Raw genomic sequence first — 14,241 nt, 5'->3', positions numbered from 1 at the left:
GTAATCCTTGATGTTGGCTCATGTTGAATTAGCCTATAAAGACCAGTAAAACTTACCATTTTTTATTGATCTTTTAATATAGGGGTTGGTGGACTATGGCCTGTGGTCCAAATTCTGGCCTGTACCTGTTTTTGTGAAAGGCCTGTAAACCAAAAATGGTTTATAGATTTTTAATGGCTTTTAAAAATCCAAAGAATATTTCACAACACAGGAAAATGATATGAAATTCAGATTTCAGTGCTTTTAAATAAAGTCTTATTAGAACACGGCACGGCTGCACTTACTTGTTTACATTTTATCTAGGACTGCTTTTGCACTGAAACAGCAGAGTTGAATAGTCTTAACAGAGACCATATGGCCCACAAAGCCTAAAATATTTACTGTTTGGCCTTTTACAGAAAAATTTGCTGACCTCTGTTATAAGATACTCAGGATTCAACAAAACCATAAAAGTATAAAAAGTCACTTTTATGATTTGGAGGATCATGACCTCTACTTTTAGAAGTAATAAGAGCCTCCTCCCCCCAAAACGGCTTAATATAAAGCATAATTTTTGTTCTATCATATTTTTTCCAATAAGTATTTATGTGTTACTTTTTCTTTCTGATAATGTTTAAGTTAATGGATACTCTCAGAGATATTGCAGTTTAAATATCTTTGACAATGTGGATATGCATTTGAAATTCTATTAAATGTAGAAATCTAACATATTTCTGAATAGAGTAAATTTGGGGGTAAACCTCCCTCTAATTCTGTCTGTAACTCTTTTTTTTTAACCATGAGTGTGTTAGGTTTTAATACAAACTGACACTCTGCCATGGAAATGCAGAGTGTGTAACCTGATTTACTAGTGCCTAACCGGGTGAGGGTGTCTCTATTGGGCTAGAGTATTTCCTAGCTGCTTCAGAAACACTGCTCCATTCTCTCCAAAACAATATTTCATATATTAAATTTAAAAAAACTGACATTCCTCAGTTGAAGGAAATAATCTGTTCAGGATCTGATTTTAATGACACATTCTCATTTGTACTCCTAATCTCTTTACCATAATCTGAAATGTCATGACAAATATGGTGGTCTCATTTTAAAATATATCTATTATATATACACACCCTAAAGCAAGACAAATACTTTTTTTTGAAACCAAGTACTTTGCTAACCTGTATCTCATGTAATCTTCTTTTCAAACTCTGTGAGCCAAGAATTAATTTTCCCCAGTTTACAAATAAGCGAGTTGAGAATTAGTTGTCACACAGCTAGAATGGGATTAGAACCCTGTCTCGGAGCTGGGCCTCTGACTCCAGACCTTGTACTCTTCCTCCCTCATGCATGGGATGCATGGGAGTTCACACTTATAGGGCAAAGGATGAATGGGTTTGAAGTTTCCAAGGATTCTTTTTAAAGTAGTGTTTTGGAAGTATTAGCATGTTTCTTTTCAAGTAGCATTTAATTCCTGACTGGGTCCTCAATCTAAGCCTACTACTAAGTGGGAGCTCAGTGATGGGAGTCGTGTGTGTGCCACTTTTAAGTTTATAAAGATTCACATTAACTCTGACATTTAGATGAATTTCAAAATAGCACTAAGGCTATGTTAGAAAAAGATGCGCTAGTGATAAAGGGAAAAGACACATCAGTTCATGTCTTTATAAAAACAGTATCTTTTGACTGCTCATCTTTTTAAAATGCTGTGGCTAAGAGAATGTGACATGATGTTAGATATTATTTTGACATGACCTTTAGTGTTTATCTTTTAATTTTTAAAATCTTCATCCCATCCAAAATGACAAGTCTTTTTCCTGTTCTGATGGATCAACTGAGACTTAAACTGAAAATGTCAGACTTGAAGATATATAGTCCCTTAATTTCAAATCTGCTCTGTTTTCTTATAAGTTCGTTTGTATTTACTCTGGTTTGAAACCTCTGAAGGTACCACTGAACAAGGGAAGAGCTTCGGTCTTGATTCTTAGGATGTTTCAGGAACCTGTTTCTATATACTTGAATGGTTTTCAATTCAAAGTGTAATACATGCACTAGACTTTTTCCCCCCTCACTTTTGTACCTGTGAATGATATTTGTAGAGAACAGTTTAGTTTCATGGAGTGTGGCCTATTTAGAAGGGTTTCCCAAGGCCTCATAAGAAGGTCTTTCATTCCTATTCGTGGGAGTCCTACAACAGTCTTTGCCTATCATGATGTAACCCGATCCTTTTAATAATACTTGGCAGAGAGAAAACCTTTTAAGCAGTGATCTCAGAGTGCATAGCGAACATTTATTGCTTAATTCTCGGAACCCCACTCTGAGGGAGGAAGCTGCAGCTTTCTTTTAAGAACCCATCTGAAGCTTAGGCTTGGATGATCTTCAGTTTGACATGACAGAGGCAGCCTAGAATAAGTTCGATTGAAGCTCCATTTCTTGAATCAAGGTAGATTTCTAGGTCTGCTGTGTCTTAACAGGGAGCAGACCCCCTCTAATAAATGTTAGTTGCATTAACCAAATGTGTAGAAGTGTGCGCCTAGTGTGACATATAATTTGGGGCTGTGAACATCCAGTACCCTAGGGCAAAGATTTGACTTAGGCATTTACTGAGACTTTCTGTGAGGAAGGAGGACCTAGTTCTGGACCATTTTAATTCTTATAACACTGGTGAGTAGAAAAGTGTCTGTATTGGGGATAGCATGGAGCAGAAAGTAAACCAGGCTGCTTCACGGAAGTGCTATTTGTATTGGGTCTTTAGGGATGAATAAGAGTTTGATGCGGAAGAGGACATCTCTTCTGCGCCTGTGTCCGCTCTCCTGCAAGGGGTTGCCTATTCATCAGATGTCTCAGAAGAGGTGCTGAAGGAACCATTCACTAACATCAGGGCTCCTGATGGAAAAGGTTTCCCGATTGCCCCAGCCTGAGCTGGCAAGTTTGGCTTTGGTCCGCCTCCTCTCTCTTGAGCATCCCCTGAGACTCTAGGCTCAGCCTCGCCGCCAGGACCGGCGGCCTGCTGGCGAGACTGTGATTCCCAGAAGGCTAGAAGGCTCAGGAGGTGGCAGGGCTGGCCCATCATCTGTCCATTAAGCCGAGGCTTGGCGCTCCGAGGACCGGAAGGCGCGACCTCGCTTCCCTCACTGGGTCGTCTTTGTGCTGGGGGTGGGGAGGTGAGGTCTGGCCCGCCTGCCTCGGCTACGATCCCGCATTCCTTCCTCTGATTCCGGCGAACCCCTCCTTCCCGTATTCTCGAAGCCAGTGCCGCTCCCCCTTCTCCCGGGAGGACGGATCTGCCGGTGCCCCTCTGGTCGGAGTTTCCCGGGCTCTTGAGGGCGCTCTCAGCTGCTCTCTCCAGGGCCCCGCCCAAAGAAAGGGCCAGCTCTGCGGTTTCCTTTCGTTTTATTACTACTTGCGAAACCTGGCGATTAAGACGCGAAACCAACAAAGAGTTTTCTTTCCACCTTAACCTTGCACACAATCCTTTAACAAATTAATTAATCCTAATGAATTAACACTTCATTTATTTAAACGCGCTACAGTCCATGAATTAAATTTTCATGCAGTGATTAAAGGCTGTTAAAATATGCATGATTTCGTTAAAATTTTATAATAAATCAGGGCAATGTGTTACATGACAAGGCAACTATTTCCCAGTGCCTCGCAAGGGGCTTTGATTTGTGCAGGCGGCGGGGAGGAGGGGCGGCTGGCGGCGGCGCCTGCGAGCTTCGGAGCCGGGCGACAGGACCCAGCTCCGCACTTCGGCGTGTGGACTCGAGGCTTCGCGCTTTCCTCGGGGCGTCTGGACCCTCCTGGGGATCCCGCTCCTACAGGCCAAGACGAGTCTGCGGAGGGCGACGGGCGCTCGCCGCTCGGTTCCCAGAACTGCGGTCGCGGGGGCCTGGGGGTCCTCTGCGGTCCTTGTGCGCCAGCGGAGCTGCCTCCCACCAACGCGCGCGTGTGGCCGGGTGGGAGCGGCGGGCCCGCGGCTCTCCGGGGAGAGGAAGGCGACACAACTTCCATCTCGTCGCGTGGGGTCAGGGGCGGGCGTGTCTGTTGTAGAGTTGGTTTGTTCGTTGTTGTTCGTAACCAGGAGACCTCGAAGCCCCTTCTCTGACCAGCGCGTTCTCCCTTTCTGGAAGGGGCCTGTGCGGGGCGGGAGCAGCTCTGCTTCCCTTGGGACCTAAACCACAGGGGCCCGTGGCCAAGCGTAGCGGTCCAGCATTGTCACTTGGACAGTGAAACTTGTTCTGGCAACTAGCGGGCGAGGGAGGCCGTGCCCCTGTTAGGACGGAGACGTAGTCCTACATCATCCCTAGGGCTTTCACAAGGTAGGTGGGTTTAAGTCCACCGAGGGGTTAGGGTGGAGATTTTATATATATATATATATATATATATATATATATATATATATATATATATATACACCTAGATCTCTACAGATGTAACGCCAAGAGAGATAATGACCGGCAGTGAACTTTACTGCCGCATCATTCGGATCCCAAGTGTGTGTATCGGGGACATCTCGGAGTGGGGTGCTCGACATCCAGGAAAATGTTCCCAACGTAAGTGGCATTTGAATTAAACGGCTAGAAGAACGAAAACACTGGGTTTTCAGCGGCTTACTCGAGAACCTCCTCCGCAGGTCCCAGCTGGAAGCCTCACAGGAGCTGATCACCCCTGGCCTCAATAACTCACCCACCCCGGCCTTTGGGACCGAGGGAGACAAGCGGCCGCGGTGCGGGCAGAGCGGGGTAGAAAGGAAGGACAGTAGCCTGTGGGAAATCTCCCAGCTCTCGCCAACGAGAGCGTGGCTGTGAACTCGCGCCTCGGGCTGAGCGGTGGCACAGGGCAGGGCGACCTCCCAGGACTGCCTTGCGGGCTGGGCGGGCGAGGAGCCCAGTGCCCACACCGCGGGAGGGACGGGAACGGAATGCGCAAGGGTCAGCGCTTAGAGAGACCCGGGAGCAAAGCTGCCCAGGTTTGACGCTGGCAAGGCCGCCAGGAGGGGAAGCGAAAGCACGGCACTAGTCCCCCCTCTGTCCCACCCTTCGGACAGAGGGTGTCTGAGCGGAAGGGAGCCGGACCTCCCAAGTGCCGCCCCTCTTCCGAATACCGACACTCCCCCCCGCCCCCTCCCAATTCTAGGCCTCCTAGTCCTCTGCTGGCCAGTTCATTCCCACCGCTTAAAACAACCCAAGCGGCCTCGGAAGCCGGCCGACTAGAGGCTCTGGCGACTTCCCCCGCGCAGGGCGCTGGCTGCGCGGTGAACGGGCCGAGTTTCTGGGCGGCAGCCGGGAGGAAACGTGGCGGCCCGCATCTGCGAGGAGCAGAGCTCCGTCTTGGGCCGCCTGGGTTTGCATGTTGTTCCAGATCCCCGCGTTTGGGCAAGAACGTGAGGCCCGATCCCCTTCTCTTGTACGCGCACAATCTCCACTCACTTCAGTGCACATTCCTCAGGACCACCGCTCCCCCCATCCGCCCCCTGGCGTCCCCGAATGCGGATAAATAAATCGGGTTCAAGCCCAGAGGTGGGGCTGGGGAGAGGGAGGCGTGCAGGTAGGGGCTGCTGAGTCCAAAGCTAACTTTCCCCGCGCCGCTTCGGAAGAAGAAAGGCTGCCCAGCCAGTGGCAGCTGTGGAGGGGGCGGGGTGCTTAAAGGCGAGCAGCAGTCACCCCCAGCCGGTCCCGCCCTTGCGCTGCGCCTCTCCCGCGGGTCTTCACTCCAGCCTACCAACGTCTGCCCGCAAAGCCCGGGAAAGAGGCGCTGCGAAAGGAAATGTGAAGTGGGGCCTGCCAACGAAGGAGGAGAAAATTAATTAATGAGGGAAAGAAATGTGTTTCTGATCCAGATGATAGACTCCCTATCCCTGGGGGCGGAAATTCCTTGGAAATCAATAGCTGTGCATTCATTATCTCCCTCTTGATAAAATGCAAAGCTATGAGATCGGGTGAGGAGGGAATCTGTGTTGGTCATTAAACAGGAAGGAAAAAAAAAAAAAGAAAAAAAACAAACCCCAACCTGCCCAGGATTCTATGCCAAGGCTCAGACCCCACGTGGGCATCACTAGCTCTGGCAGGGGCCATCTAGTTACTGCACTTGCCAAACCCGGAACACAAAGCAGTGACATTGATGGACTGAGCCCCAGTCCACCACCCTTCCCTTTCACTGCCCTGGGGAGAGTAGGGAAAGGCTTGATAAGGTCCAAGGAAGTACCGGCAGATCTACCACCGTGTCCCACTCTCTAGCCTGGGGCTGAGGCCCAGCAGGGATGTGACAGGATAATTCTCCAAGCATCATCCCCTACCCCACCCGGTATTTCTATACAATTCCCTCTCATCGCACCTGTCACACCTGTACCACAAAAACACCCCCTTCACCTGTAGCTACCCCACTCTCATAGACTGCCACCGCCCCAAGGCAGATGCCTGTATTTTATACCTCATTTTATCTCCAGTGTCTTGCCCTGGCCCAGACTGGTGCTCAAGGTAGGGTAGAAAGTAAATGAGGGAAGGATGAAATAAATGACTTTGGAAAAATTGCTGGCTGGAATCAAGATAGACAGCTCTGCATGGGAACAGCACGCCCTCTGTTCCAATCTGCATCTCCTTTTCAGGGAGAGAGGAGACCCCTTCGGCGATCTTCCTGCTTGCCCCCCACTCCCCATTGGTCCTGGCTTGCTGAACTCTCTTTGTTTTTCTCCCGGCCCTCGCCGTCTGCCTTCTCTTCCTTCCTACACACGTGTATTGTTCTATGGGGTATTTTCACTCTGTGACAAGCACCCTTCCTAAGTGCCAGGGTGGACACAGATGTGCCCTAAATGGGCTTCCAATCCATTAGTGGGGTGAGGGGGGTGGGTAATGAGATGGGAACTGTACCCAGGGCCCTATTTCTAGCCCTGGGGGAAAGTGAGACATTCTGAGCAGAGGTCTGAGCCCACCCTAAGCTGGGCAGGGACTCTGGTTGTCCTAAAAGAAGTGAACTAGGAGAGGAGTCTGGACAAGGTGATGAAGTCTTGACCTCAGGCCAGGGACCTCCCCGCTGGGTTAATTGGCGCTCTCTCAGTGTTGGAGGGTAAACCGAGATGGGCTTCTGGTACTCAGGGGCTCACCTCTCTCTCTGTCTCTGAGTCCATGTGGCCCCCAAACTGTGCTATTTGCGTTTGCTTCCCCTGCACTCTTTGGGGTCCCTAAAAGCCAGCGTTTCCCTGGGGGGAGGGGGAGACAGGATCTAGGCGCTCATCCTCTGCGGCGCCCTTCCTTCCCCCGACCCCGACCCCCCGACCCCCTAACGCAGGCGAGCTCAGGGAACCGCCGCGGTGGGTGTCAGGAAGGATTAAGTTAAGCCTGAACACCCGGTGCGACGACTACCGTAGGACTCATTCGCTCCCTCCAGCGATGTCCTGCTCGTGGTCCATTCCCCGCAGAGATAAAGTTGCACTTAGCACTCCCAAGGGACCGCGTAATGGATGGAAACGAGGCTCCTTCTCACACTAGCAAGTGAACATCCTTCTTAACTCCCCTCTCGGGCTGCGAGGGGGTGGGGGGAGGGGGAAAGGTAGAGAGAAAAGAAAAGACAGAAAGAAAAAAGAAAAAAAAAAGCCGTGGTGACGCCTCTGGGCTCTTCTTGGAATTTGAGTAGGGAGCGTGTCCGCTAAATACGCACGCGTTTATCCAAAGAAAAGATCCAAGGCGAACGTAAATTTAGGTTTATAGAAATGAGATCTAATCTTTAGCGGAAATACAGACCTCCTTGCTGTGGGAGAGACCAGAAAGATTATTTATCTGATCTCTGCCTCCCCTACGCAGCCCCTTGCAGTTCTCCAGCTCTCTCGCTGCAGATGTGATAACATCTGGGCTGTTATCACCCCGGGCAAGGGCTGATTCCCTGGGGACTCGGGCACCTGAACTATGGTTCCCCGGGAGGCCCTTGATCTGCCTGCTACATAAGGGCCACATAGCAGGTTGGCTAATTGATTTATTCTTCTTACGTTTTGATTTCACAATAATAAAAAATAAATAAAGCCTGGACCAGAGCTTGGGCCCCGTTCTTTTAAGTTGGTTTGAATTAATATTTTAATCACGCTTTCCTATAAATTGGCTTGATTCTGTTCCCTACTGAAGAAAAAAAAATGTGTGTGTATATATATACACATCTATACATCTGTATGTATATCTGTATCTGGGGGGCGGGGGCGGGCGGGTGGTGGGCAAACAAGCCAAAACGATGGAAGGGAAAATAAAGTTCTCTTCAACATCTTATTCCCTTTTCTCTGAAGCTATTTCCTTTTCCTGGAGTTTCCAGCATAAAGTGTGTGTGTGTGTGTGTGTGTGTGTGTGTGTGTATGCTGAAGAGAGGTAAGGATCCCAGCTACACCCTGTTAACTATTTTTCCTTTTGATTACAAGAAGCCTCAGATCATCCGGAGCTCGTTTGAAATGTGGGTTTGTACACGGTTAAAGGAGACAAACAATAAGAGAAATGCACAACTTCATTTCAACAACCAGCCGTTCCCTAGTAGAAAGCACACGCTCCTTGTGGCTCCTAAGTGGCTGTCACTGTCGGTGCCTGACACACTTATAGTCACAACAACAACAACAACAACAAAGTATGCGGAGGAAATTAAATCATATGGAAATCAATAGCATCTGACTGCTTCAAACAAATGTCTGTCACCGCGATTATTCATTCTCCAGGAACCTATTTATAAACCATGAAAGAAACAGGTTCTTGCCGCAAAAGACAGCACCTTCTGCATTTCTGTGTTATTTATACTGCATACAGAAGAATGCGCGGGCATAATTTAACATACAAATGCCCAGCTGTATACATTATATAACAGCTTGTTAGACGTCCCGGAGAGGAGGTGTGCCTAAGTAATGCGCATATATTCAGGGCTTGCGATCGAGGTGAGGGTGTGGAGGAGGGAGGGAAACCACCCAGGGGCTGGTGAGCATCGTCTTTCTCCCCCTAAAAGATGCCTACCCTCAAACAATAGCTGGCCCTTTTGATCTTTCCAGACCCGCGATGGGAAAGGTGAGAAGTGCAGTGCGCATGTCCGGGTAGCTACAGGTGCATCACCTGCGCTGTCCTTGCTGGTGGTCACTATAAGAGCGGCTCCCACGCGCGGGTCGCGGCCGGGAGAGAGCGCGCGCGCGCGCAGACGCACGGCGCCGCCGAGAGGGAGAGCGCGCGTCAGATAGACGGAGACAGCTGATGCCTGTCAGCGCGGCGGGCCCGCGACCTCTCGCGAGAGCTCCCCGGACCGGCCGCGAGAATTGGGGCTCAGGTGTAAGAGGAGTGCATCCCGTCGGCGCACGGGGCTAGAGCTCTCGGAGAAGTGGGATCGCGAGGCCGGTGCGCGGCGGTCTGCGCGGTCAAAGCAGCGCCGGGCGGCAGCGGCGGCAGCAGAAGCAGCAGCGGCCCCCGGTGCGTCCGCCGCCTCCGCGCCGACAGCCGCCGCGGCTGCAGCCTCCGAAGGGAGGCCGGGGGAGCCGGCGTGCGCACTTTCCCGCGGACTTTCGGAGTGTTTGTGGATTTACTTGCCAAGCCATCAAGATGATGTCCATGAACAGCAAGCAGCCTCACTTTGCCATGCATCCCACCCTCCCTGAGCACAAGTACCCGTCACTGCACTCCAGCTCCGAGGCCATCCGGCGGGCCTGCCTGCCCACGCCGCCGGTAAGCGCCCCATGCACGCGGACCCGGCCCGCGGGCCCGCCCCCTCCCCGTCTCCGAGACGCTGCATGTCGGGTGCTGATGTATGTACAGGTCCCGGTGCGGGGATTTGCGGGCAGGGAGTTTTAGAAGAGTCCCGCTGCGAGGCAGGCTTCGTACAGTGGAGCTTAGTGTCGTGTTCCCGTCGCCTCTGCCTCCGTGTCGGGCGCCGGCGATCGGAGTGGGGAGCACTGGGGCCATGAGTCTCGACTTCCCTCCACTCTTTCCTGTTAATTTCATGCCTTGGAAAGGCGTTTTCTGTGCGTGTTCGGGTGCGTGACACGGGTCCCCAGCTGCGAGTTACATCTGCACTTCTTCTTTCCCCCTCCTTTTCCGTCTCCCACGCCCGTCCCCGGAATGTGTTCCTGTGTCCCCCTCTCCTCCGCATCTGCCCCTCTCCTCACACTCCCGTCCCTTCTCATCTGACCCCCTGTCTCGTCCCCAATGTGTCGCTATTCTGTCTTTCCCGGTCTCCACTATCCCCACCCTCGTCGTTATTATTTTGCTTGCTTTGTGTTGGCCTTTTGCTTGTACTTTCCGGCTTGTGTGTGGTTGTTCTGTGTTTTTGCTTTTTTTGGTTTTGTGGTTGTTTTTTTTTTTTTTTTGGTTTGGTTTGTGTCGCCTGCAGCTACAGAGCAACCTCTTCGCCAGCCTAGACGAAACGCTGCTGGCGCGGGCCGAGGCGCTGGCGGCGGTGGACATCGCCGTGTCCCAGGGCAAGAGCCACCCGTTCAAGCCGGACGCCACGTACCACACGATGAACAGCGTGCCATGCACGTCCACGTCCACCGTGCCGCTGGCGCACCACCACCACCACCACCATCACCACCAGGCGCTCGAGCCCGGTGACCTGCTGGACCACATCTCGTCGCCCTCGCTCGCGCTCATGGCCGGCGCGGGCGGCGCGGGCGCAGCGGGCGGCGGCGGCGGCGCCCACGACGGCCCGGGGGGCGGAGGCGGCCCGGGGGGCGGCGGCGGCCCAGGCGGTGGCGGCCCCGGGGGCGGCGGCGGCCCGGGCGGCGGCGGCCCGGGGGGCGGCGGCGGGGGCCCGGGCGGCGGGCTGCTGGGCGGCTCGGCGCATCCGCATCCGCACATGCACGGCCTGGGCCACCTGTCGCACCCGGCGGCGGCGGCCGCCATGAACATGCCGTCGGGGCTGCCGCACCCCGGGCTGGTGGCGGCGGCGGCGCACCACGGCGCGGCAGCGGCGGCGGCGGCGGCGGCGGCGGCCGGGCAGGTGGCGGCGGCGTCGGCGGCGGCGGCCGTGGTGGGCGCGGCGGGCCTGGCGTCCATCTGCGACTCGGACACGGACCCGCGCGAGCTCGAGGCGTTCGCCGAGCGCTTCAAGCAGCGGCGCATCAAGCTGGGTGTGACGCAGGCCGACGTGGGCTCGGCGCTGGCCAACCTCAAGATCCCGGGCGTGGGCTCGCTCAGCCAGAGCACCATCTGCAGGTTCGAGTCGCTTACGCTCTCGCACAACAACATGATTGCGCTCAAGCCCATCCTGCAGGCGTGGCTGGAGGAAGCCGAGGGCGCGCAGCGCGAGAAAATGAACAAGCCCGAGCTCTTCAACGGTGGCGAGAAGAAGCGCAAGCGGACTTCCATCGCCGCGCCCGAGAAGCGCTCGCTCGAGGCCTACTTCGCCGTACAGCCCCGGCCCTCGTCCGAGAAGATCGCCGCCATCGCCGAGAAACTGGACCTCAAAAAGAACGTGGTGCGGGTGTGGTTTTGCAACCAGAGACAGAAGCAGAAGCGGATGAAATTCTCCGCCACTTACTGAGGGGGATGGGAGGTACCGGGCGGGGCAGATCGGGGAGCCGAAGGGCATTTCGAGGGGCTTTCCCCGGGCCTGTTTCCCCCCGGATTTAGAGTGTCCGTTGTCCTGCTTGCATTTGGGGAGCCCCTCCTCGAGCGTTCGCCTCCACCTCCTCTCTGCTCTCCCTGCCCTTACCCTCCCCAGCCTAGAGGACTGGGGTGCAGGGTGTGGACACCAGAGAGAAGGGCGGGGGGAGAAGAGGGAGCATTTGTGAGAGTGGGGGAGTCGGGGGAAGGAAAGCGGAGAGTGGAGGAGGGGTTGTGAGGGGCAGGATGGCTCTGGGGGTGAGGGTGGGGGGAGACTCGGGAAGAGTAGGGAAATTGACTGATTTTGACCAGAGACACTTATCAAAATCTCCTGGGGACCAAGGAGCTATGTACAAAAAAACCTACCAACCACCAAAAACTAGACAAATAAAGACAAAAGAAAACAAAACAGAACAAAAGCAAAGAAAAAAATGCTTTAGAAATTTAACTCCGGAGAGTCGTGTTCTGCAGCTTCATTCCCCCCTCCTCCCCTGCCCCCGCAAGGAAGAGAAAAAAGAGCACCACGTTATTACTATCGCCCAGCCCTACACACAGGAACTGAGTCAAAGACCGAACACCAGACGAACCGGAAGGTGAAATTCTGGGTAGCAAAGCTAGTTGTTCTGTTTGTGTGTTTAATTTAATCTTTCCTCTAAGTCTTACCTACACCCAATCCAAGTCCTCTTTGATTTATTTTCTCTTTTCCAATGAGACTCCGACGGCTGCTCTCCATTTCCAGAAAGTGAGTAGGGGCACAGCTGAAAGGGGCGGCGGGTGGCTACTTGTTTAGGTGAAGTCCAAGTTTTCCAGTGACCCAGCCTATACTCCTGTGGCCTGATAGGTCAGATGGGGGTCTTTAGGGAGAGAGAGGCATAGTCTTTGGGCTGACTAAAAAGCAGAATTTAGAGGCTCCGAAATAAATATTTTATTCTAGGAAAATAGAACAATTTTAACCAGGTTTTTACTCTTTCCATTTTTGCTCTCATATCTAAGATCTAGAAAACAGACCATTTCAAACTAAGCTTCCCCCCCTTCCCACTCATAGAACTTGCTTGCCCTTTCATTTATTTTTCTCAGTGGCTTATTTTAAACTATCTACTTTTTTTTCCCCTGTTGATTCAAATAGATTGATGGGGTGGCAGACAGTAGGAGAGATACGCTGTCCCATTTTCTCCACAGAACAGGACCCATCTTGCTCTTCTAGGTCCCCTTTCTTCTCTCTTGGAGAACATGAAATCATTGAAATATTGAGAAGTTTCTGCTTTCACTTGGAGCAGGACTTGGCTGTGAGAAAATCAACTAAATCCCAGATGAGAGGAAGACGGGTTTAAAGCCCTCCATTTATTTCAAAAAGGTCTGCATGTTGGGAGCGGGGGGGGGGGGGGGGGGGAGCAGAACAACTGTTTCATTATTATTATTATTAAATTATTATTATTATTATCCAAAAGTAATTTATTGCTGGGGATAAATGTTGGGTAGCAAAAACTTTAATTTGCACTATCAGTCTCCCAAATAGAAAATCATGTATAGTATTTCATAGTAATAATCAAGGTACTTTACGAAACTACTGATGGATTAAAAAAAGAAAAAAAATTGAAGGTGGTTAGGTAAAATGCCTGCTTGGTGCACAAGACACTCTTTTGATCTCGGGTGGAGATGGTTTATTACCGTCCTTTAATAAGAACTAAAAAATTGAAAACAGAACAGATGAGAAAAGAAAAAACCTGCCATTTAACAAGACTGAAATCATGCATGATCTGAAAGGTGCAGAAAGAAACACAACTAGGTCTCACTCTGGTTAGGCATTATTTATTTAATTACATTGTATATCATTGTTTGCAGCGCAAACATTCTATGCATTTGAAACTGAGCACTAAACTGGGCTAGCTTTCTGATAGACCGTTTTGTGGATAGTGTGATTTCACAGTCTACTGCCTGTTTTCACCGAAAACACAACATTCTTGTCATATTCTTGTATTTAGAGGAAAAGGAAAAAAGGAAGATTACTGTAAATATTTTCTTTAATGCACACACTCACACAGTGGTTACGAACTGCCAGTGTTAATCCTGAAATGCCTCACGGATTGATCTACCTGTCCATGTATGTCTGCTGAGCTTTTTCCTTGGTTATGTCTTTGCTCTATTATCTTCCCCTCCTCCCCACTTCTATCAGAACCACTTCTGTGCGCCAAAATACAACAGGGGGATATGTCCCAGTACACTTACAAATAAAATATAACTGAAAGAAGAGCAGTTTTATGATTTGGGTGCATTTTTGTGTATATACTGGGCCAAAGTCCTGGGAGAGCCGGTCAACAAATGAGACTCAATTCAACCAAAAATACAGGGAAGGGGAGGACGTTGAAAGGGAGGTGAAAAGAGGGGAAAGGATGAGAATGATGTATTTTTCTGCTGAATCAGAATTCACTTTCAGATAACTCACGTGAAAGCGGTGCTCTGAATAAAATGAATTCTCTATTAGTTGCCTGTGTTTATCAAAGTTTTCTTTTTTTTTTTTAACTGCAGAAATCCTTCAAGCACAGCCCTCGCTTCAGAGTGGTGGAAGGTAATAAATAACCACGCACTCTCAAAATATTTAAATCAAGGTTCGGTGCAGAGGCATTTGGAGGTTTGTATGTGTTGTTCTAGCCTAAAAACGTTTCTAAGAAAATGTTGTAACTAAATGACATTTATTTGGAGTTTAACAAAAACC

At 50.9% G+C, this 14,241-nt stretch overlaps 1 protein-coding gene across 1 annotated transcript; it reads left to right on the top strand.

The window, feature by feature from the left end:
* The first annotated feature begins 9,527 nt into the window (after window positions 1-9,527).
* Window positions 9,528-11,466, top strand: POU4F1 (POU class 4 homeobox 1). The gene is made up of 2 exons (XM_060129151.1): window positions 9,528-9,650; window positions 10,315-11,466. Exons 1-2 carry the CDS (start codon window positions 9,528-9,530, stop codon window positions 11,464-11,466), a joined length of 1,275 nt encoding a protein of 424 aa, XP_059985134.1.
* The last annotated feature ends 2,775 nt before the right edge of the window (window positions 11,467-14,241 follow it).

The sequence above is a fragment of the Lagenorhynchus albirostris genome, chromosome 18, assembly GCF_949774975.1.
Source record: "Lagenorhynchus albirostris chromosome 18, mLagAlb1.1, whole genome shotgun sequence".
NCBI classification, from domain to species: Eukaryota; Metazoa; Chordata; class Mammalia; order Artiodactyla; family Delphinidae; genus Lagenorhynchus; species Lagenorhynchus albirostris.
This window is presented reverse-complemented; position numbering and strand designations above follow the sequence as displayed.